Raw genomic sequence first — 23,796 nt, 5'->3', positions numbered from 1 at the left:
CGGCCCTAACCCGACCCGTTGAACAGGTCTAGTAGGTTGTATGAAGCAATGGCGACAGTGGGAGGTTGGAGGAGAGAGATGAAAAAGGGACGGTTAAACAATTTTCTAGTCTTCGTAATTACGTCGTTAATTACTTTTATTGACTGACTTTATTGTGTTTTCTGATAAAATTAGAGGTTTATGGGCTTATTTCCTCAAATTTTGAATATTTTTTTGCTTGTGTTTCTGACTTTTACAGCGTATACGCTAGAGTAATTAGTTTTTTCAATTACAAAGGTATAATGGTCTATTCTATAGGTGACACCAAAAGTGCAATTACTAAATTGACCTCAGGTGTTTCTTTATAGAATATAGATATTACCTCCGTTTCACAACATCATTTGTTTCTTCATGTAATTCAACACGCTTCTATGAACATTAATATCTCTAATTGCGTGTAAGTAAAAATTATAAAAACTTGATATTTGAAATACTAGCATTGACACGAATTTAACAAGATCTCAATTTACTATGTTTATTCTTATAATATGAAATAATGATTGTCAAAGTTAATTGATGAATATTATCCAAATGAGAAATGATGCATCTGTTACGGATCGGCCGAACGGGGATAGTACGAGATAAGGGAGTAAAGGACAAAGGGTAAGAAGTAAGAAGTGGAAAAGAATAGGTCCAAGAAGTAAAGCCCGAAAATGATAAAGCCCATGAAATGTTAAAAGTGTGCATTTGTATTTCTACTTGGTATTAGAAGGTGTTCGGAGATTTAGGGTTTCATTTATACGTGGTGTTAAAGGGGTTTAGGGTTCCTGCACCACTTCTCCCCGTCGTCGCTGCCGAAACACCCTCAGCTAAGCAAAGATGGTAATTCTCTCTCTCTTTCTCTCTGGTTTTCTGCTTTCTCTGTAGTTAGTTTCCATAATTGATTTCCATTGTAATGATGATAGCCTTCTCACAAGACGTTCATAATCAAGAAGAAGCTGGCGAAGAAGATGAGACAGAACAGGCCTATTCCTCAATGGATTCGCATGAGGACTGACAACACCATCAGGTAATTCAATACTCTTTCTCTCTCCTCTGTTTCTCCTTACAAGTTAGGTTTCTCATCCCTTTTGCAATTTGCAATTTGCAGGTACAATGCTAAGCGCAGACACTGGCGTCGCACCAAGCTCGGATTCTAGATGACGGGATGCTCCTCTTAAGTCCTACCTCAACTATCTTATTTTCTTAGATTTTATTCTACTGAGGAACAAACAATTTTGTTGTAGTTTTTTTTTATGATCGGATGTATTTGTTGCTTAATATTGAAATTGCGATGAATTTTTGAGACATCTAAGTTGTTCTGATTTTATTCTGATATTGAATTCTGAAATAACTAAAATATTTCTGGGTTGATGAATCAATTGTGTTCACATTTCAATATTATTTGCATTTTGTTATTACCGTATCCCTTATTATTGCCTAGGTCATTTTCCAATATCCATTCATCTTCTCTATTGTGTTATTTCTGACTTCTGTGAAAACTAAATTCTTTTTTGTTGCGAACAAAGTTCGATTTTGAAACGAGCTCAATATTTCGAACTGGAATAGTTCAATATGAAATTGGTTTGTTAGACTCTGGCTGAAATTGGGTAGATTAGTTTGTTAGTTGTTAAATATGCGAGTATTTTTATTTTCTATGTATAAACGATCAGATGATGTTACTCCATGTTATTTTCGATTATGAGTATGTTTATCACAAATAGCGTAATATCTTAGCTGTCAATATTGAAATAAGCAAATGCTTCAAAAATAGGTTGTCCCTGAAATTTAGCTGAAACCATAAAAAATATAGAACTCCAATAAGAAAATTTGCTGTCTTCCAAAGAATATGGGGTCTGAGTTAACAATCTATTCTATTATCTTCTCTCATTTTTTTCCTTTTTCATGTATAACTGAATAAGAGAAATTGGCCTCCTCATCATTCCCATTCCCAGATCTCCCCTAACTACTAGCCTCTTATTGAGGACAAAAGATAGAAGCGTTTTATTTATTCCATCACCTAAAATTGAAAGTTGTTTCCTGTATTCGTATTTGATAGAAGAGAGGGAAATCTCTCTCTTCCTGTCAACTTTGATCTTCCCCAATGGGCTCTAGTGGAGATCTCTCTCTAGAGCAAATAAAGAAAGAGAATGTCGATCTTGTAAGTCTCAACAATTTCAAAAACTATCATAATATAAATGAAATCATGATAATATAGTGAGATTGCAATGGTGAATACTGAATGAATAGGTTATAATGCATGCAGGAAACAGTCCCTGTGGAGGAAGTTTTCAGTCAGCTGAGATGTACCAAAGAAGGTTTAACCTCCTCAGAGGGGGTAAACAGGCTTGGAATATTTGGCCCAAATAAACTTGAGGAGAAGAAGGCAAGAAACTTGTATTATAATCATAATCATAATCATAATGCATTACATTAAAATTTGGTTAAATTTGACAAAATAATACTCTGTAGTAGAGTATAATTGATTGATTGATTGATTTGTTGGAACAGGAGAGCAAATTACTCAAGTTTTTGGGGTTCATGTGGAATCCTCTATCATGGGTGATGGAGTCAGCTGCTATAATGGCTATTGCTATGGCTAATGGAGGAGGGAGGCCTCCAGATTGGCAAGACTTTGTTGGTATTGTTGTCCTGCTTCTAATCAACTCAACCATTAGTTTCATTGAAGAAAACAATGCAGGAAATGCCGCAGCCTCTCTAATGGCCAATCTTGCTCCCAAAACTAAGGTATGTATTCTAGTTTATCATTCTCTATTTCCGGTACATACATTATACATAAACTCACCTTAGAACTGGCCATAAAATTCCTATTTTGTTCTTTAAGGTATTGAGAGATGGGAAATGGGGTGAGGAAGATGCATCTATTCTAGTTCCTGGAGATATAATAAGTATCAAGTTGGGAGATATTATACCAGCAGATGCTCGTCTCTTGGAAGGGGATCCCCTGAAGGTCGACCAGGCTGCCCTTACCGGCGAATCCTTACCAGTCACCAAGAACCCAGGTGCTGGAGTCTACTCTGGTTCTACCTGCAAACAAGGTGAAATTGAGGCTGTTGTTATTGCTACTGGTGTCCACACCTTCTTTGGCAAGGCTGCTCACTTGGTGGACAGCACCAACCATGTTGGCCATTTCCAAAAGGTAATGATGGAGTATTTAATTAATATGGAATTTAAAGGGTATAATAATAATAATAATAATAATAATAATTTACTTGGATTTTCATTTATAGGTGTTGACTTCCATTGGTAACTTCTGCATCATATCCATTGCCGTTGGTATGGTGATTGAGATTATAGTGATGTTTCCCATACAACACAGGAATTATAGGGAAGGCATTGACAACCTCTTGGTTCTCCTCATTGGTGGGATTCCAATTGCCATGCCAACTGTGTTGTCAGTGACAATGGCTATTGGTTCTCACCGGTTATCCCAACAGGGAGCCATAACCAAGAGGATGACAGCCATTGAGGAAATGGCTGGTATGGATGTCCTCTGCAGTGACAAAACTGGTACCCTTACCCTTAACAAGTTGACCGTTGACAAGGCCCTTATTGAGGTATTCTGCAAGGATGTAAACAAGGACAATGTGGTCTTGTTAGGTGCACGAGCCTCTAGAGTTGAGAATCAAGACGCCATTGATACTTGCATTGTTGGGATGTTGAGTGATCCTAAAGAGGTACAACCATATACATTCATTTACATATATAATAATAATTGATGAACCGATATATTTAACTTGTTCACTCTTGCTTTTGAGACTTGCAGGCAAGACAAGGAATTGAAGAGATACATTTCCTACCTTTCAATCCTGTGGAGAAGCGCACTGCCATTACTTACATTGACTCAGATGGAACTTGGCACAGGGTTAGCAAAGGTGCTCCTGAACAGGTAACAACTAACAACTAACAATATCTCTCTCTGATCAATCTGTAAAGTAATATAGATTTAATAGATGCAATATATCTCTCTTGTTCAGATCATTGAGCTTTGTAACGTCAAGGGTGAGGCAATGAAAAAGGCTCATGCTGTCATTGATAGCTATGCTGAGCGTGGACTTAGATCGTTGGCTGTTGCTAGACAGGTAATGTATTATATATTACATGGAGTCTCAGAGAAAAAGAAAGTAGTGTAAGTTGCATTTTATTTATAGTACCGTCCCGTTGGACATAACGTACTGAAATAGTTTATTTTTATGTTGGCTTAGACTGTGCCAGAGAAATCAAAGGAGAGTGTTGGGACTCCATGGGAGTTTGTAGGTCTGTTGCCTCTTTTTGATCCTCCAAGACATGACAGTGCAGAAACTATACGTCGGGCACTTGATCTAGGTGTCAATGTTAAGATGATTACTGGTGACCAACTTGCTATTGGAAAAGAGACTGGACGTAGGCTTGGCATGGGCACCAACATGTATCCTTCTTCTACCCTTTTAGGACAAAACATGGATGAGTCTATTGCTTCAATTCCGGTAGAAGAGCTCATAGAAAAGGCGGATGGTTTTGCTGGAGTCTTTCCTGGTAAAACACCAATTCCATTCTCCTCTTTGTCAAATAAATTCAAAACCTCAAATTAGGTTATGTTGATTTATTTTATTAATAATGCAAATGCAGAGCATAAGTATGAGATTGTAAAAAAGCTGCAAGAAAGGAAACACATATGTGGTATGACTGGAGATGGTGTGAATGATGCACCTGCACTAAAGAAGGCAGACATTGGTATTGCGGTGGATGATGCGACAGATGCAGCAAGAAGTGCATCAGACATAGTGTTGACAGAACCAGGTCTAAGTGTGATAATAAGTGCTGTACTGACAAGTAGAGCCATCTTCCAAAGGATGAAGAATTACACAATCTATGCTGTATCAATTACAATCCGTATAGTGTTTGGGTTCCTGTTAGTTGTCCTAATATGGAAATATGACTTCCCACCCTTCATGGTATTGATAATTGCCATCCTCAATGATGGTACCATTATGACAATATCTAAAGACAGGGTGAAGCCTTCTCCAGTGCCTGATTCCTGGAAACTCAATGAGATCTTTGTCACTGGAATCATTCTCGGTAGTTATATGGCTCTCACTACAGCTTTGTTTTTCTTCATGGCTCATGACACCAATATATTCACAGTAAGTTATTTTACTTGGTAGTTGGTATATAAAATAATATACTTTTATATTTGTTATTTAACATGTAAAATGTATGTATGTATTAGGAATGGTTCGGCGTAAGATCAATCAAGGACAACGTTGATGAACTAACAGCAGCTTTATACCTTCAAGTGAGTATCATAAGTCAGGCGCTAATATTTGTGACGCGGTCAAGGAGTTGGTCGTTTGTAGAAAGACCTGGTTTTCTACTACTGGTTGCATTCCTAGCAGCTCAATTAGTGGCAACACTAATTGCAGTATATGCTAAGTGGGATTTTGCAAGGGTGGCTGGGATTGGATGGGGATGGGCTGGAGTAATATGGATATTCAGTATCGTAACATACATACCACTTGACATTCTCAAATTTATTGCCCGATACTCCTTGACAGGACAGGCATGGGATAACATGATCCAAAATAAGGTAACTAACTACTTATATTTATATTTATATTTGTTAAAGTATAATAATAAAATGGTTGATTTCATTTTGTAATAGACTGCTTTCACAACAAAGAGGGATTATGGAAAGGGGGAAAGAGAGGCGCAGTGGGTGGTGGCTCAACGTACGCTTCACGGTCTCCAAACACCTTCAAATGATAATGACACCAATAACTACAGGGAGTTGTCTGAGATTGCTGAGCAGGCCAAAAAGCGAGCTGAAATGGCAAGGTAGTATACTTGTTTACTTTTTTAATTACACTTAATTAAAGACCATAAATTAACTATTATTAATTATTATTATTGCTTCTCTTATCAAAATATTAGGCTCCAGGAATTGCACACTTTAAAAGGACGTGTTGAGTCGGTGGTCAAGACCAAGGGACTCGATATTGACACCATTCAACAAAGCTATACAGTTTAAAATATAAATGCTTATGGAGCACTGAAAGAGAGAGACAAAGTCATTCATTTAAGCACTAGATATTACTTCATGTTTTTTTGTTTTACTTTTTAGGTGTTTTAAGTACTACTTAGTCACTAATATTCCATGACATTATTGCCTTGTTTTAGTAAAAATACAAAAATAAAACCCACTAATATTATGTATGGAATCAAGCAGTTTTCTTACACAAATCTTTCATTTAATGCTACAAGTTTATATCTCGTCCTCTGAACTTACTCTTACATCCACCATTACATTACATGAATCATGAATGGAATCAAAAATACCTACAAACAACTTTTTCATGCGACCCTATAGTTGGTGGTGGAGACGATTTCTTGCAACCTATTGATCACTTATCCAGTTATCCAACCAATTTTTAATACATACGTGTAGAAATTTAAAAACTGTTTATTTGGTATCAAGTCTTAGAATAATAAAGTGACATGAATTCAATCATAAACCTCTAAAATCACTTGTTCCATACTCCATGGAATAAAAGAATACAAACCTAACTTGATCTAAACTCGAAGAGCAGACTCAATCCGTAATTGACACGTATTCGAGGTACGTCCGATACGAATTTGACCGAGCTCAAGATTCACTGATCTAAACTTGACACAACTCGAGACTTATTCGATCCAGACATTGTATCAGAATCCGACATACACCCGAAGCAAACTTGACTTGTACCAAATCAAACCTACACACTCAAACCGAAAATATCAAACCGAAAACGACTCGAACAGATCCGAATCGCCCCGAATGAAACATTAATCCGACATTAACCGATTTCGATGTGATCCTGAACCGTTTATAATCGTTCCGAAATCGATACAATAACACGATTTGACAGGCCTAGTCTCGGCAAGCAATGCTTGAACTATACCTTTTTCTTTTTGGTGAGAAAGAAGGGCAAAGCCTCTCAACCAAGCAAAACACTAAAAACTAAAAGAAAGTAATACACATAGTAAGCAAATAAAGCAAAATAAAAAAAAGTGAAGTACATGATTTATATTGAATCATAAACTATAAAATAGTCAGTTTTCAGTTCACTGCCGGTTTTCAATATTTGGTTTTGAAAGTTATATGATTACCAAAACGCAAAGCAAACCCCGAGTATAATTATTATACAGAAATAGATGAGGACATGTTTGATTACAAACTAACTTTGAACAATACATAAACTAATTAATACATAATACTACCTACAAATTTAAAATAACAGTAGTAGAATATTAAGCATTGGCAAACCTCCTGCAGTAATGTAGTATCAAGCCTCCTTGTTTCATGCCTTTTGTAGTATCAATCTGTTGGCTGTTGCTACACATATCCATGTCATCTCTGCCAGGAAAAACTCTTACCATTGGCAAAACTCCTGTAGCGGCAATATCCAGACTTAATACAAGAGTTGACAAACCATTATGGTCATGTGATGGTCTGCTGCTACGCATTGCACAACCAATCAATAGTCTTGTTTCATAAGGACGAGTCTAGGCTGCACTAAACAGAAATCTATAAAAATGGGATTGCATGTGAGAACAGGTGTATGACAAGGCTTGAGTAATTTTCAACCGTTTAATTCGTCGTGCTACAGCAGCAGCTTATCTGATATCCATGGAGAATAAACAACAATTAGCTGCAAGACATACATGAGCAACAACGTAGACACAGGTCTGATAAATGTTGCACTGACAAGTGAAACACGAGCGACACCAATTCAGAGGAACCGAGTAGGATTCTGCAGCACACAAAGCGATCAACATAGGGTCAGAGACATCCATCCAGATAATTGACATCCGTCCAGAGAATTGCAAGTGATAAATCCCCTTTTCCGAACTTCCTAGCCCATACTTTGGCTATCCTAATATCCTAATAAGAGTATCTACAGTTATAAAAATCAAGTAACAAATAAAAGAACCACACCATCAGGTTCAATGAATCTTCATTTAGCAACCTAACAGAGAAATTAAGCTAAGTGAAGTAGTGGACCAACATGTTTCCTGGAGTTCTGGGTTTCTGATCGTTAATGAAAAGTTGCAAAAGAAGAAGAAATTCAGCTATATAACTCGATGACCAAAGACTAATCACACAGCCAGCTTACTAAAAACTCTAATAAACAGCAAATGGATCTAGGACTTGGTGTGCCCCATACATCCTGTAGGAAATGCGACTCCTAATTTGTTTAGTTTCTTTTACTCTTACTGGGGATTTATTTCGTCACAAAAGCGTTTATGCTCGCGTTGATTTAGAAAACAGGAAGACCAGACAAAACGGAAAACCTGACAGAATGCATGAGCCAAACCCTGTAGTTGTATTAGGGTAGAGACTGGTGTCCAGATGAAGTGAGAAGAAGAACTTAGGACTTCAAATACTTTAAAGGACCAAGTCCTACATATACCTCGCAGATATCGAAGGGTGCCAACACTCCCTGAAGTGCAACTATGTTGCTCAAATCTCCATGAGTGAAATCTCTAACCTGAACCAGAAACAAAAGCTCAATCAATGACTCAAGTGGGAGTGATACACCTCAGCCAGTTGAGGTAGTTGACACAAAGAAGGCTGATAACGTTCTTATTGAATGAACCCTACAAAAGCATGGATTTAAATATAGCTAATCAGACAACACACATTACGCTCCAACCGGCAGAACGTAAAGCATTAACTACTCCATTATAGTATGAACTAGCCAAATGACTAGCCAAATGAGAAGGAATGTCGTATGAATATCACAGAAGCGAATTAGAACCTTCCGATCAAACCTAACAGCGGACCACTTGTTATCCTGCAAATGTAAATAGAACCATAATACATCAATAATCATGGCCAACGTTCGTCAACTAGAAGAATGTATAGAGCATTATCACAATATCTTATCTTGGGTGTTGAAGAAAAAGAAACATAGTAAATAAATGGAAATTAGACAGATTCCAATTTTCAAATATCCCATCCAATAGATATCGTATATGTTTCTACATAACGATCACCACTATCTCTAGTTCTCTACCAAGTAACGAAGTTGAACCAACTGGAAAACCTAAATAACGTAATAATAGAATCCAAACAATTTGGTAATTTGGTCCACAGTCTAGGATATTAAATGGCCAAGCTTCCGAGGCAACTTGAAGATTCCATTCAAAGCTTAGGCCCTAGGTTCAAGAGAACAAAGGTATCTTGTCCTAAATCCGTCTGATATATTGAAGCCAACAGATCCACTGGCCTACCAATAAAAATTAGGGCTGAAGCCGCAAGTAAGCAGGAGAAGGCAGCACAAAGCGACTTGAGCAGTTTTATCTCTTGAAAAGCCAAACAATTTTAAGTAAATTGATGATAAGAGTGCAATTTATAGTTACCTCTGGCAGGCTGGGGGGAAATGCTAACATCTTACATGCTAACATCTTACATAACTGTCTCTACATCCCTTTTACCTTGACTTAAACTGTAAACCTGCAAAAGAAGCATGCAGAATACGTAAGACCTCCAAACTGAAATGTTTGAAGGATTGTATAATTCCTCACTACCATAATCATGATCATACACAAGGATAATTCCAGCTGGAAGTTAATATTCAAAGAAATTACCCTCAATGGCAAAACAACCAATAATGGAAATCCTACAAATTTCCATACAACAAATATGCTTGAAATGATCTTCCAAGGATGATGGAGAACTCTATACCTAGAACATCACAACAATTTGGCAGTACACCACACCACTTGGATGGGCATGAAACTACTATAATTAGGCTCTTTCCTTTTGGCAAATTCTAATGTACACTCGGGTGTATAGAAAGGACGGTAAATTTAGAGGTCAGAAGACAAACAATGGTCCAGAATTAAAGTTGCTCATCACTGGCTACTGCCCATAGAAAAAAATTGCGGATGCGGTCGCGTTTGCGGAAACGATCGCGTTCTCGCGGAAACCGCTTGTAACGGATGAATAGAACGGATCGCGGCTGACGCGGTGTGATTTTTTTGAAAAAAATCACATTAACATGTCTAAGCCTTATTATTACATTTTTAGTCTAAAAAGTATTATATCAACACAATATAACCAAATTTATCCTAATATAAGTGAGCATTATATTTTGTGAACAAATAAACACATGAAATATCATGTTTCATAAACTACATAACTAATTACAAAAATATTTTTGGTAAATTTATGTAAAAAAACGGTGTAACGGAGAAAAAAACGTCTAACACGGCGAGTCACCGTTACGTAACGGAACGGCCGAGTTTTAATTCCATGCTACTGCCAGACCAGTGATAATTCAATTTGAGACCAATTACAAGAGCACATGGAAAACGATGAACAAAAGAAACACTGCTCTCCACAAAATATCAATCTACTTCAGTAATTGTAATGAACAAAATACCAGTCAGCTTAACGTAAGCACCATAAACATCGGTGTCAGATAATACCCTCTTTTTTAAAAAAAATCGTTAATATATCACGAGTAATAATGGACCATTTGACTAAAACTTCGAATATGGATTGTCCACAAGTACTTAACAACCAAATACTTAGTTAATGACAAATTAATACCTTAGCACTGCAGTTGGAGCAAACGATCTTCCCGAGTTCATGCCATGTAAATGCCTGAGAATTTCCACAACCGTGACAGTAGCTTACAAACCCATAATGTCTGTCATCACAATATAAGCCAGTAATTAGAACTCTACAAAATGAATAATTGAAACATCTAAGCACATAGTATCATATCACTTAGCCTTCCATGGTTAACTCTTAACATAACTCGAAAAACAGGTCCATGGTAAGAGTAGTATGGAAAGAGAGGAGTGATATTGTATTCCATCACACAAGCTTCACGAACTGCACCACCTATTAGCATTCTTAAGTCAATCTCGTTTGCATAAGGCATTGGCCTAATACAAGCTCCATAAGAAGCTAGAGAACTAACAAGCAAAACAAGAGAACAATTAGGCCTTTTAAATTTACACATCAATGGAAATAAGTTTCAAGAAAAATTGCCCAGATAAGAGGTACCAAGTTAATTTTATTTATCTCCAAATGTACTGTATAGAAATCATTGCTCAAACCTCATTTTCCTTTGATAGGTTTCTTATATAGGAAAAAAATGTAGGAAAGGAGAAAGGAGAGTTAAGGAAGGTACATGGAAGTATACATTCCTTCCGAAAGTTAAGGAAACTTTGGACACTCTTGAACACCCAAAATAACAACTATTTTTAACCTTAGTAACAAAAAAATGGGATAACAACTTTTCCCAGAGAAGGATTTGTGTTCAAGGCTTGGCCACTTTATAATGTACTCCCTCGTTCCTCTTAATATTGGAATATTTCTCTTCTAGCTCCATATTTATCGCAATATTTCTTTATTTGCATATGATTTTTCTTTATCTCACTTTGCATCACATTGGCTCCTCTTTATTTATTTTTTCGTCACATTGGCTCCTTAAACCCCTCGCATCTCGATAAACTTATACGAAGTATTTTAGAAATAAATAATCGATATTCAGATAAAGGGGTATACAAACACACACAAACACACATATACAGAATACAAGTGTAATCCAACTACCAAACAAAAACAGTAAACATGATCTATCATGTATAACCATAAGCTAGAAAATTCACACAAAAACATTTTAGCTTGATGTATATAGAAAGGAGCGTTTGCATTAAGACATAGTTCATGTGATGCCAAACATGAAAAACTTAAGGGTGCACAAGATATACAAACAAACCAGCTGTCCACCGGAAGAATGACCATCCACAGAAAATATTCCATGAGAACCTCCCCACCCCCATGTGAACACAGAGCCATCTACCAAATGACAGGAAACACACATATCATCGGTGTAGTAAGGCACGATTATAGCTTAGAGCGCTTATAATCTCTCCTACTTTAGTGTTGATTCATTTTCTTGTTCCTCAATTATTACTCTTTGACATGAAACTAAATTTCACATCTCAGGCAGGTAGATATGAAACTAACTAAATTTCACAATTTGCAACTTGAAACTTCCTCAGGCATGTGACTGCTTGAATCATGAGGCTATACCATAATCACCTTAGTAGCGTCTATATATGGTCTAATAAGACTAATAGCACATGTTTTATCTCTTTAAGTGTTCTTCACTGTTTTGTGTCCTTTCAGAGTTCCAGTGCATAAGTTTATTACATTTAACACTTTTATGCCTTTTGCATATATGGAAAGACAACTCCCACTTTTGTCTACAACATACATCCCCAATCTATTTCCTTTTTCTAAATGCGAGAGCCAACTATTATTTGTGACTTTGTGTTGATTAATTATCTCAATTTGAGGCGTATATTTATTTCTATAGGTCATGTTACTACTACTCCTACATCATAGTATAGGACAACAGGTTCAGCTGGATGCCGTTTTCAACTAAAGCCAGGAACTTTTGGGTGGAAGAAATATCAAGATAAGGCTAACGTGGCACTAATCTTTGTGACAGAGGAATAAGCCATTATCGAACTCAAAAATGTAAGAGAAAGAAACAAAAGATAAAATCTAACAAAAAACGGAAGGAAAATAAAAAAAGAAAAGTATTAATTCAGATTTCAATACTAAAAACATGAAACATAGCTCAGATTTATAAACTAATCAAGTTTTATAAATATAACTCAAATTGATCACATAATTCAAAATGATTAAACTGATGACATTAATGCGGTTATAAAACTTAACCTGAAAAATCGCATTTGACAAAAATCAAAATTGTATGAGAAAGTAGTAAAGGAATTTAGATGAGAAATGGAAGTATACCAGGGACATAAAGACAGGGATAAAGCTAAAAAGTTAACGGAGAGTCTAGGGGGGAACATCACGAGGAGCTGTTGAATGGCTTCGCCACCTATGGTGTCAACAAAACAGAGGATAACATCAAACGTGTTGCCACCACCTTCGCCTTCCTTTCCCCACCGCGATTAATGAATCCAGAATTATGAATCAAACAATATAAAAACACAATCAAGAAACATTAAAACAATAAAATCATGATTAATAATGAATAAAATCATCCCAAACAACAAAGAACAGAAAAGAAAATATGAATTATCCAACAAACCTTCTTTTTTTTTGGCAAATAAAGAATTATATTACCAAAAGGAATAGGAGGACTCTTCATCGTTGTTCGGTGATTTCTTCATGGTCGTATTGCTGCTCCAGCTCTACAATGTTTGCGGTGGACTTCTGGAAATTATGGAAGGGAGGGAGATGGCATGTGAGAATTCCAGGAAAAGAGAAGTAATTGAGGAAAAAGGATAGGGAAGCAGGCAAAAGGAGGAGGATCGAAGAAAGGAAGGAAGGCAACTGACATTTTGTTTAGACACGCGTCAGCTTCACAAGGGAGGGGTATATTGGTATTTACACCGTCTGTAAGGAAGAAGACAAAAAAAAACAAGAAGGGAAATGGGGGCTAAATGGTATTTCCATTTAAATTGTGTACGATAAACAACCTTCTCCTTATTTTTTAACTCAACTTTAATGTAAAAAAAGTAAAGAAACTTTTGAACATACGGTTGTTGATAGGGGGTTAAAGTTGATTGCCTTTTGCATCAACAAGGATACAAATGTGTAAAATTTAAAAGGTTTGGCAACATAGAAATCATGAAACCCAGGGGTATAAATCTATAATGTAGGGGAAAACAAAGCACAAAATGAGATTGCATTCCTAAAATTTGGTACAACGAAGGGGGAGGGGTTGAACCGTTGAAGTCAGGATACCTAAATATGGCCGAGTGAAAACGGAAAGCATGTAAGCAACGGGGTGATTAAATTTGGAAGTTGCAACAGCAGAATTGAAATTAATCGTCATTTCTCAAATATGCTGAGGCGTGTATAAGAAGTGCGATGAGACGCCGGGTGATAGAGCTGAAGCTCCTTTATGTTCCCAGGCAAGGCGATTTTAAATGAGGGGCTCTGAGCCTGTGAGGCGCATATCAGTCAATATTTTTGAAACTTTATTAAGTGCGATTCAATGGCACATTGTAAAGAACTCAAAAATCTAATTGCCCTACAAATTAATTAGGTCTAAAGGAGTAATAAGGGGAAAACGAAGACATAGTTTTAAACTACACTAACGAAATATCAGAATTCAATTCAAAACTATAAAATTTGAAGCCTGATGAGAGCACATGACAATGAAATTGTAAACAATATAGGATAATAATGCACACCTACCTCATCATCTGGGGATTCTGGGAGATTAAAGAAGAAGCAAAAGAAAGAACGGCATGGGGTGAGAGGATGAGTTTGCACAGTTGCCTATATGCTTCTTTGTTCTTGCAGTAGTAACTAAATTCCCTAAGAAATCAAGGGCACTAATTTGATTAATCAAATTCAATTATTAATCATAAAAATTGTTTAACTAAGAGGGAAATTACCAGTAGCTTCAGATGCTAGTAGGGTCATCGTCCATTGGAGACCATAGCCATGTTTTTAATCTTCAAGAGTGATCCCTCTGCCAGAGCAACTACCTGCTAGGAAAGGGTGGGGAGGAGGATAATATTTCAAACAATAATTTTACCTACTAAAATAAGCTATAATATTCTCGATAATTTTGCGAGCAAACATCAAACATAATTGCAACTCAAAAATTTGCAGAGAAAGAGAGAGAGCTGCGTGAAGCATGGATTATGGAGAGCATGTACACCATTCACAGTAATACAAGTACAAGTGTACAACACAAGTCTTGAGTTAAAGTAAGGCCAAGGTAATGTACAAAACTGAGCATATACACTTGTTTTTTGTGATCAAGATCTCATTTATGAGACGACTGTAGCAGCATCACTGAGTCTTTTAGCTGATTTATATGCGTTACAAACAACTAGATGCAATTCCTTCTTGTTTATGTTCGGGTCAGAATCCAGCGCCTTGAAAAGTAATTCCACAGTCTCAAAGTCACCTCTTGCCCCATGCAGACTTAACATTTGGAAATGAACTTCATCAGGGAAAATACAGCCCTCTTCTTGCATCTCTCTATACACTAAATCAGCCCTCTCAAAATCTCTGACTTTTCCATAAGCATTCAAGGCAAGAGAAATAACATTTGAATTGGGGAAGTATCTTGCTGCTCTCATCTTCTCAAACACCTCTATGACATTTCTATATTTCCTGTTTCTTGAATAAAGTTCAATCATACACTCAAATACAGATATATCCTTCACTTCACCGGCATCAAATGCCTGTCGAAAAACCCATGTGGCCTCTTCAATCCTTCCAGCTTTGCAAAGAATAGTGATGGCAATGTCTCGAGGGATATTGTCTGGACACTTAGCTCATGAAGCAGCCGTTTTGCATGAGCAACTAATCCCGCTCTCTCATAAGCCACTATCATTGTCTGATATAGAACCTGATCGATCTCAACACCAGAACTCCTAAGCTTTTGAAACAACTTGGCAGCACGATCCAATTTCCCAGCCCTGCTCCATATAGATATTATTGTTGAATACGCAATTGCATTAGGCTGAATCCCTCTTTTTTGCATCTCTTGCACCAAGTTTCCAGCTTTCTCATGCTCAAGAGATTTTCCATATATTTTTATCATGGTATTGTAGGTAACAATATTCTGTTCAATATTCTTTTTCAAGCGAAAAAGATGTATAGCTTCACCAAAAAGCTCGGCTTCTCCATACACTTTCAAAAGAATATTATAACTTACAACATTAGGTTCAATACCCATCTTTCTCATGCCCCAGAAAAGCTGATCAGCTTCCTTGGCCATATCAAGCTGTCCATAAACATCTATCATGATGTTGCAGGTAGTAAGATCAAGAACACATTTTGCCTCATTCATCTCAGAAAAGACAGATAAAGCCTCAACAAACTTATGATTCTCCACATACATATTCAAAAGTGTCGAGTAACTAACTGTATCAGGATTAACTCCATTTTCTCTCATCTCTTTCAACAGATCTTGAGCCTCGCAAAAAAGCTTAGCTTTCCCAAAGACATTAATCATTGTATTATAAGCCACAAGGTCAGGCCTAATACCAGACCTCTTCAACCTCGAAAACAAAGATATCGCTTTGGAATAATCACTTAATTTACGAGACAACTCAATCAGGTTACTGTACAAAACAAGATCCCCCGACACACGATCCTGCTCCATCTTCTGCAGCCAAGAAAGTGCAGAATCAAACATGCCCTCTTTCCCAAATTGAGTAATAAGCATCGAGTAAGTATACCTATCAGGGGCCAAAGCTCTCTGCCGCATTTCGTCGAACAGGCCATGTGCAACCTCCCACTGTTTCGCCCGAAGCACATTACGGATAACAACATTGTATACAAACACTGATGGGGTATATAAAGCAACATCATTTATCCAATCAAGCAATGCAATAGACCGTTGCCAATCTGATTCCCGAGAAAGAAGACAGACCATGAACCTAACAGATAGTTGCCTGCCTTTATAAGGTGACAATAAAGCAAACAACTCTCCCTCATCCACAGTTTGGGAAATGGATTTCAGCAAATCATCCATGTCAATGCTGTGGTCTAAGAAAGTGTTTCTTTGTGGTGGATTTTGGCGGTGTGTTCGAGGTGGTTGCTGTGAAAAAGAAGTAGATAACGAAGAAGCAGCAGCAGCTTGTGATGGTAATCTGAACCAAACATCTTTGGTTGAAGATGATGAGGCTCTTGTGAGGATACATCGAGTTTTATGTCCATGAATGTTATTCTTAGCAGCTGAAATTCGTTGAATGTGTGTTACTGCAAGAGCGCCACCATCCACCATGAACAAGATACTGTTAAGCATCCTACATAAGCTTAACATATAGTTTTAGGATGCATATCAACAATCTATGTTATTCAGAGTACTGTAGACTAGAAATCACCTCCTATATGAAATAAATAAAACTTAATTATTCTTCCTGTTCATTAAAACCCTAGCATGAAATTTAATTAATTTCATGCATAAAACCTTTAAAAATCAACGCTTCAATGATCATAACGAATATGAAAATTCCTATTGATTATCATAATTAAAATTGACATCTAATTATGCTAATCAATTAATCATATGAGTTTAATTAAAACCATAACCATAATTCATCATCAAAAGCAACTGAACTCATAAAAATTGATGCTTTATTATATATTTCAAATCTGAAAATTACCAATCCTATAATTAAATTCAATAACAACAATCCAACATAAAAAATCCTCAACTTTGGTGTTCATAACCAATCCCAAAAACAATTTAAATCATTAATCAAAATAAATAATCATAATTTGAAAACATAATTTAAATAGGGATAGATTAGAAAGAAGAGAAATCATACCGGCCGTCTTAAAGCACGGCGACGGCGAAGGTGGTGGTCGGTGACCGTGAACGAGCAAAGAGGAGAGGAGGATAGCAGCGGTGCAGCAGTGCTGCCGCGTGCTAGTGCTGCTGTGCGTGTGGTGCTCTGCGCGCGGGAAGGCAGGGGCGCGCTGGGCGAGGGTGCTGGGCACGAGTGCACCGAGCTTGAGTGCCGAGTGAAAGAGAGAGAAAGTGAGGGAGAGGTTTTGCGAAGGTTTATGCAGTAAATAGTGTTGGGATTACATCCACATTTCAATGCTTCACAACATCATAAAAGACATCAAAATTCGTTTTAATTTTGGGATATCAAGATGGAGAAATTCCTGAGTTAATCTTAGTGATTGGGAAAAAAAATCCAATCAAATGGCATTTTTGTAAATATGTTGTCCAAAAACTGTAGGTAGTATAAAGTTAAGTGTTAACTGTATATATTTAGGTATCGACTGTATATTTACAATTATTGACTGCATATTACTCGGTGTTGATTGTATACCACTTGTCGTTGACTGTATATTTTATGATTGTTGATGATTACTAAAATGCAATATTGTTTATTGGTAAGTGATTGACTGTATATTTATAGTTGTAGATTGTTTATTAGTAGAAGCTTATTGTATATTGTGAGTTGATGAATGTATATATATAGTTGTTGATGTGTTATGAAAATAGAATAATGACCGTACATGTGGTCCACATTTAATGACATGCAGTAGCGGAGACAGGGGGGCTGGTAGGGGCAGCCGCCCCCCCTAAAGATGAAAAATAAATGGTTATATATAAAAAATGTATACATTGGACAATGAATTTATCTTGCCCCAGTGGTTGCCAGTGAGGTGTTTTTGAAGCATAGGTGCGAGGTTCGATTCCTTCCAACCACTGGGATGTATTGAAGTATAGGTGCGAGGTTCGATTCCTTCCGCGGATACTTCTCTCACATTTTGCGTTTTTTCCTTTTTTTTTTTTAATTATTCTTAGTATTAAACTCAGCACATTAATTACATGTACTCTGATGGATCAGCAGTGAAGTATTGTGAATTTGTTAGACAAGCTTGGTGTTCGACTCCTACTACTAGCAAATGGGGTTTTTTTTAGGGGGTTAAATCTTTATTTTTGATTTTACCCATGTTTCTATATCTCATATTTTATGTCATTATATTTAACTCTACCACTGATTTTACACATTTATAAATTCTTATGTACAACACTAGCTTAATTGTGTAACGATGAGAGAGAAAAAAAGGAAGAGAAAAAAGAAAAAAAAGATTCCAAAGAAACCTTATGTGAAAAAACCCCTAAACACTAGCCTCGTTCCTTCCGCCGCCCATCTCCTTCCTCTCTTGCCTCCATGGCAACTCCTCACCTCCCCTTTCAAATTCAATGGCCTCAACCATTGCCTCGGAATCAAACCTGAAACCTACGGTAATTACGTCCCTAAGTTTTCCTTTTTGCCTACTTTTCAAGTCCCAAAATCTAGGTTACTTTCTCGAGTCACCTTTTCGGCTACGATCTTCAATCGGACGGTGGAGGGTGATTTCTCATCACCTTTTTTCGGGTTCTTCAACAAGATTAATGATGATTCTGGTTTAATTACGAATTATTTTCGTGATTTAAATCAAGTATTATCCAAGCTGGCCAATGGGTTCCTGGGTTCGTTTTGGGTTACGAGATCTGGGGGTTTTCTTCCCAAAATCGCCCCTTTTGCATCGCATTTTTTCCCAGGGAAGTCTCTTACCTCCCCCCCTTTTTATTGTTCCCATGCTCATTTCATCACTATCTTTTGTCGATCTTGTGTTAAATTGTTGTGGATTGTTTGGTTACCCTATGAATTGTTGTGTGGACTGTATTTTTACTGTGATTTAATGCGTGTGTGGTTGTATAACCTTGTTCTGAAAACCTTTGGTATTCCGAATTATATTTTGTTTCGAATTTCTTTACAACTCCTTGCCCCCCAAGTTTCTTTGATCTTCTATGTTGATGCCTGCACTTTGAATATCTATGTGAAAAATTACTGGTTTACCCCCTATATTTGCATGCCCTGTGCCACGGTTCCTGTTTACTATAAATACTGTTCTTCTATGCTCTTAGTTGATCACCCCACCTCTCTCACTCCTTCTCTAAGTCTCAATCTGAACAATCATTCTTTGCTAAACCAACTAAGTCTGAATTATTGTCTTAGCCTTCCCTTCATGTTTGATAACCTTGTCCAAAGCAACTATGCCGCCATTCTCAAGACGAACCCAGTTAAGTTTCCACTGAGCCTAAACATTCCAGTAATCCTAGTACTTCAGCTGAAACCATGTCAAACCACCCCAATGCCACCCCAACCGTTTCTGTGGGAAGTGTCAATAATCCTCCTACTCCCGGTACCCCACCTCAGAGTGCTCCACCCAATCCTGGTGCAGAGGTTCACGGTCAACCTGGAGCTGTTGTAACCATTCCTGCCCCTGCTGTAGTTGACTCTGAGATCAAAAAAATGGAGGACACTTGTCTTCATGGGAGAGCTTGGGGGGAATTCATCCCCCAGGCTGCTGTCCTGGCTAAGCTGAAAAAGGACTAGAGTAACACCCATGGTGAGGTAAACTTTAGGTACTTAGGTAATGGCTGGTTTTTAATTCAATTTAGCAACCATATTGATAAGAATGATATCTGGAACAATAGGCCGTGGTTTGTTCAGGGTCTTAACTTTGTATTGATGCCTTGGAGACCTGGTTTTCGTGCCCAGTTTAACAATATTACCTCTGTAGATCAATGGGTCAAAATTCCTTTTCTCCCAACTGAATATTGGTCTTGGCATTATTTGAACCAAATTGTTAGCTGTGTTGGTCATCCCATTCGTCTTGATAGGTACACTAAGGAAAATGCGGAAAAAGGTCAATTTGCTCGTGTCTGTGTTAACTTAAACATTTCTAAACCTGTCCCGAGGTCTATCTCTCTGAATTTTGGTAATGATTCCCAACAATACTATCTGTCTTATGAGGGAGTTTGGGAAGTGTGTCCTGTTTGTGGTGACCCTACCCACACTATGAACCAATGCCCGGCTAAACCTGCCCCGTGTCTTGAACTTGTTGTTGCTAAAATGGATGCAACATCCCTCACTGCCCCCACTTCTTTTGATAATGCTGCTGCTACTGACTGGCTCACTGTTGTGCATAAGAGAAGGGCTAAACCCCGCACTTTCCTGAAAACTAATCGTCCTAAATTCCACCCTTATGACAACACTGCCCCCCCCGTTGATATTGTCTCACCATCCAAACCCATTGTTGTTGCTGGTGCTCCTATCCCTGCCAAGAATCCTTTCCAAGGTCTAGCTGATTTTGAGGTGTCAACTGGTGACACGGTTACTCTTAACCCTCCTGTTGTTGAACAAATGCTCCCTGATATGGAAAATGACATGGTTGATGATCTCCCAGGTTTTAAGGAGCTTCACCATGTTCCCTTTAATGTTCTTGATGATGAAATGGATGACATTGAGGCCCATGCTGACTTCTTTAACCCTGGTACCCCACCTGGTGAGCTGGAACTGCCTAAGAGAAGAAAGAGAGATGGCTCTAGCCTCTCTCCCTCTTCTTCAGTGTAACTCAAGAATTGATGCTGCTATACTGTTTTTGGTTGGTTTTTGTCGAACTAGGCTGCTGGTTGCTCTACTTTGATTGGTGTTTTTGCTCGAGTTTCAATTGTTGCTGGTTTGTTAGCCACTTTTGCCCCTGCTGTCTTATGTTGCCTATCATTAATTCTGGATGCTGGTGGTGGTCCTGCTTTAATTTTCCTAGTCAGGGTTTGGTTGTTGTATTACTTTTAGTCTTATTTCGGTTTGTATTATGCCTATGTTCGCAGTACAGCTGCTCGATTATGTATGTCCCTTTGGTTTTCTCTATTAATGAAACTTTGTTTTTCTCTTACTTAAAGTATCAATCTTCTGCATGTGACCATCTTAATCATGTGTTGGATAACCTTTTATGCTTGGGTCCCTTGCTATGGCATCAACTCTTTTGCTCACACTGGATAATTATAGTTCAATCTTCTGCAAATTGGTGTGGGTTACAGAATATAAGTCCCTCTCTTAATCGCAAGATGTTGTATTTAGTCGATGTTTTTTCCCCTAATTTGCCTATCTGGTTCGGTCCCTGGTCCCTCTGGTTGCTCGAGTCTACTCTCCATTTTGAGCTCCTCATCTCCTTTAGGTACCCTTCATTAGGGATGCAAAGGAGTAGGTGGAAGTTTAGTCTTGTGAGTCAACTCCGAATCGACCTTTATCCCGATGATGTAGCTCAATCTAAGAACACTAGTGAGCCTGAGGGTTTTATTCGTAACACCCCCCATAGTAACCCATCCTTACTATTAGCCATTATCTCTGTTACAATGTTGTCAAATGATCTTATTCTTCATTTATGCCTTGATCCTCTTGTGCTTTTGCAGATTGAACCTCAATGGCTTAGAAAATGGAACACAAGCAAAGACCGAATTCATCTTCGACATGGCGCCAACAATTACAATTTTGTATTTTATTATACGATGTATTTTAATTTATGCTATTTTCTACAACACGATCTTGCTCCGTATCCGAATCGGATTCATATATCTTCCCCGGGTTTTTCTTTTGTATGTATAATAGGGACCTTAACTCCCTACCTGATATGTGGTAGTTTATTACTACTACTCGAACTGCCTAAGGAGTTCACTCCTTATCGCAAACCGGATTTTTATATCCGCCCTCCCTATCCCTCCTTTGAAGTCAGTTTTTAATACTCGGGACATTCCTTTTATAGCTACGTTTCCTCCTCGAATTGTATCTCAAAAGAACTACATTTGTCATAGTCCAAGTACAACTACAGTAACTGCAATTTCTTTTCCAACCCGAACTAAATGGGATCTATTACTTGTTTATAGGAAACGGAGTTTAAACTCCGCCAGAACAGCTCTTTGTAGCTTGCCACTTTCTTTTCTGAAAGATTACTTGCCACCATTGTGTTTGTTATGAAAATACTCTCTTGGAATATTCAAGGAGGAAAGCAAGGTCAAGCCCTTGCGGAACTCATTCACATGAAAAACAACTTCCGACCGGACATTCTTTGCATTCAAGAAACAAGAACCAATAATGCAAACAGCAAAACACTCTTAAAAACGCTAAATTTCCAACAACACTTAATCATAGACCCCACCAACCATAATGGCGGACTATGGTTTTGTTGGAACAACGATAACATCACAGTCTTAAACCACTCAGTTTCTGAGAGGTGTGCTCACCTTTCAATCCTGTACAAACCAAATAACAAAAAGTTTATAGTAACGGGAGTGTACTGCCCGGCCCAGGAAAATGATAAAGATTTTTTCTGGGAGTACCTACGTACGTTCCATGAAAATTTAACCCAACCATGGTTAATAATCGGAGATTTCAATGAACTACTAACTCCTGACGATAAACTCGGTGGGAACCCAATAACGACCACCCAATGCCAGCGGTTTCCTTCCCTACTAATGTACCTTAACGCTTATGATGTGACTAGCACTCAACCCTCTTTTTCATGGAAAGCTAATCGACAAGACTTACTTCTTCAACGTCTAGACAGAGCCGTTGCTCATGATAGTTTTAACTCAATCTTCCCTGACACCCATCTAAGATATGGAAACTTTACAGTCTCAGACCATGCCCCCATTTTTTTAGACACCAATACATCTACCAACACCAAAAATAGATTATTTAGATTTCAGAATCTATGGGCCCTCGACAGGGATACCTATGATATTGTTCGCAAAGAATGGAAAACGAACATCCCGGGAACCAGGTTCTTTAGAACAGGCCATAAACTTCGAGCTATCAAACTCAAACTCAAAACTTGGGCTCAATCGAAATACGGTCATATGAACAATAAATTATCCCAAAATCTGGACAAAATTCAAACTCTCCAAGCCCAACTTCTTAATCAACCCTTTAACAGAATTCTTCATGACCACTTTCTTAGAATGACCAAGCAACGAGAGAAACTTCTCTTATACGGCCAGAATAGCTGGAAAAAATTTGCACTCAAAGAATGGCTAACAAAAGGAGATCGCAGTTCACATTTCTTTCACCAAAGAACTAAATCGCAATCTACAAGGAATCTTATCCACCGATTAAAAAATGACCTACAACAATGGGAAGATAATCCAGATTCAGTTAAATCGATCCTAGTTCAATCTTTTAAGGAACGTTTTACCTCAAATAGTCCAGGCAACAGGAATATCGACTTATCTTTCCTACCAAAAGTCCTCTCTCAAGAAGAACAAAACAACATCATTGCCCCTTGACAGGATTAAGTCGTATCACCTAATAAAAAATAACCTAAGTCCACTAGCTAGGTAGCAAGGGAAGTCAGGATCAAATCCACAGGGAAACAGTGTTCTTTCTACTATTAATCAATTAGACTAGACTATTGGG

At 37.7% G+C, this 23,796-nt stretch overlaps 2 protein-coding genes, 1 long non-coding RNA gene and 1 pseudogene across 3 annotated transcripts; 2 read left to right on the top strand and 2 right to left on the bottom strand.

The window, feature by feature from the left end:
• The first annotated feature begins 702 nt into the window (after nt 1–702).
• Nucleotides 703–1,396, top strand: LOC110776684 (60S ribosomal protein L39). Its single transcript, XM_021981234.2, has 3 exons — nt 703–861; nt 945–1,048; nt 1,130–1,396. Exons 1-3 carry the CDS (start codon nt 859–861, stop codon nt 1,176–1,178), a joined length of 156 nt encoding a protein of 51 aa, XP_021836926.1. The 5' UTR covers nt 703–858; the 3' UTR covers nt 1,179–1,396.
• A 130-nt stretch (nt 1,397–1,526) lies between these two features.
• Nucleotides 1,527–6,288, top strand: LOC110776685 (ATPase 8, plasma membrane-type). Its single transcript, XM_021981235.2, has 12 exons — nt 1,527–2,179; nt 2,285–2,404; nt 2,530–2,766; nt 2,864–3,178; nt 3,270–3,716; nt 3,806–3,928; nt 4,017–4,121; nt 4,245–4,554; nt 4,648–5,162; nt 5,249–5,605; nt 5,681–5,853; nt 5,950–6,288. Exons 1-12 carry the CDS (start codon nt 2,123–2,125, stop codon nt 6,044–6,046), a joined length of 2,856 nt encoding a protein of 951 aa, XP_021836927.1. The 5' UTR covers nt 1,527–2,122; the 3' UTR covers nt 6,047–6,288.
• An 883-nt stretch (nt 6,289–7,171) lies between these two features.
• On the bottom strand, nt 7,172–14,456 carry LOC110776687 (uncharacterized). Its single transcript, XR_008927410.1, has 6 exons — nt 14,261–14,456; nt 10,616–14,005; nt 9,421–9,514; nt 8,817–8,852; nt 8,469–8,546; nt 7,172–7,808 (listed from the first exon to the last, which is right to left on the bottom strand). It is a non-coding gene; the product is annotated as an uncharacterized lncRNA (long non-coding RNA).
• Nucleotides 14,457–14,652: 196 nt separating this feature from the next.
• LOC110776686 (pentatricopeptide repeat-containing protein At5g39980, chloroplastic-like) lies at nt 14,653–17,602 on the bottom strand (annotated as a pseudogene).
• Between the last annotated feature and the right edge of the window lie 6,194 nt (nt 17,603–23,796).

The sequence above is a fragment of the Spinacia oleracea genome, chromosome 2 (genome assembly GCF_020520425.1).
Source record: "Spinacia oleracea cultivar Varoflay chromosome 2, BTI_SOV_V1, whole genome shotgun sequence".
NCBI classification, from domain to species: domain Eukaryota; kingdom Viridiplantae; phylum Streptophyta; class Magnoliopsida; order Caryophyllales; family Amaranthaceae; genus Spinacia; species Spinacia oleracea.
Note: the sequence above shows the minus strand (reverse complement) of the source record. Positions and strands in the feature narration are given on the sequence as shown.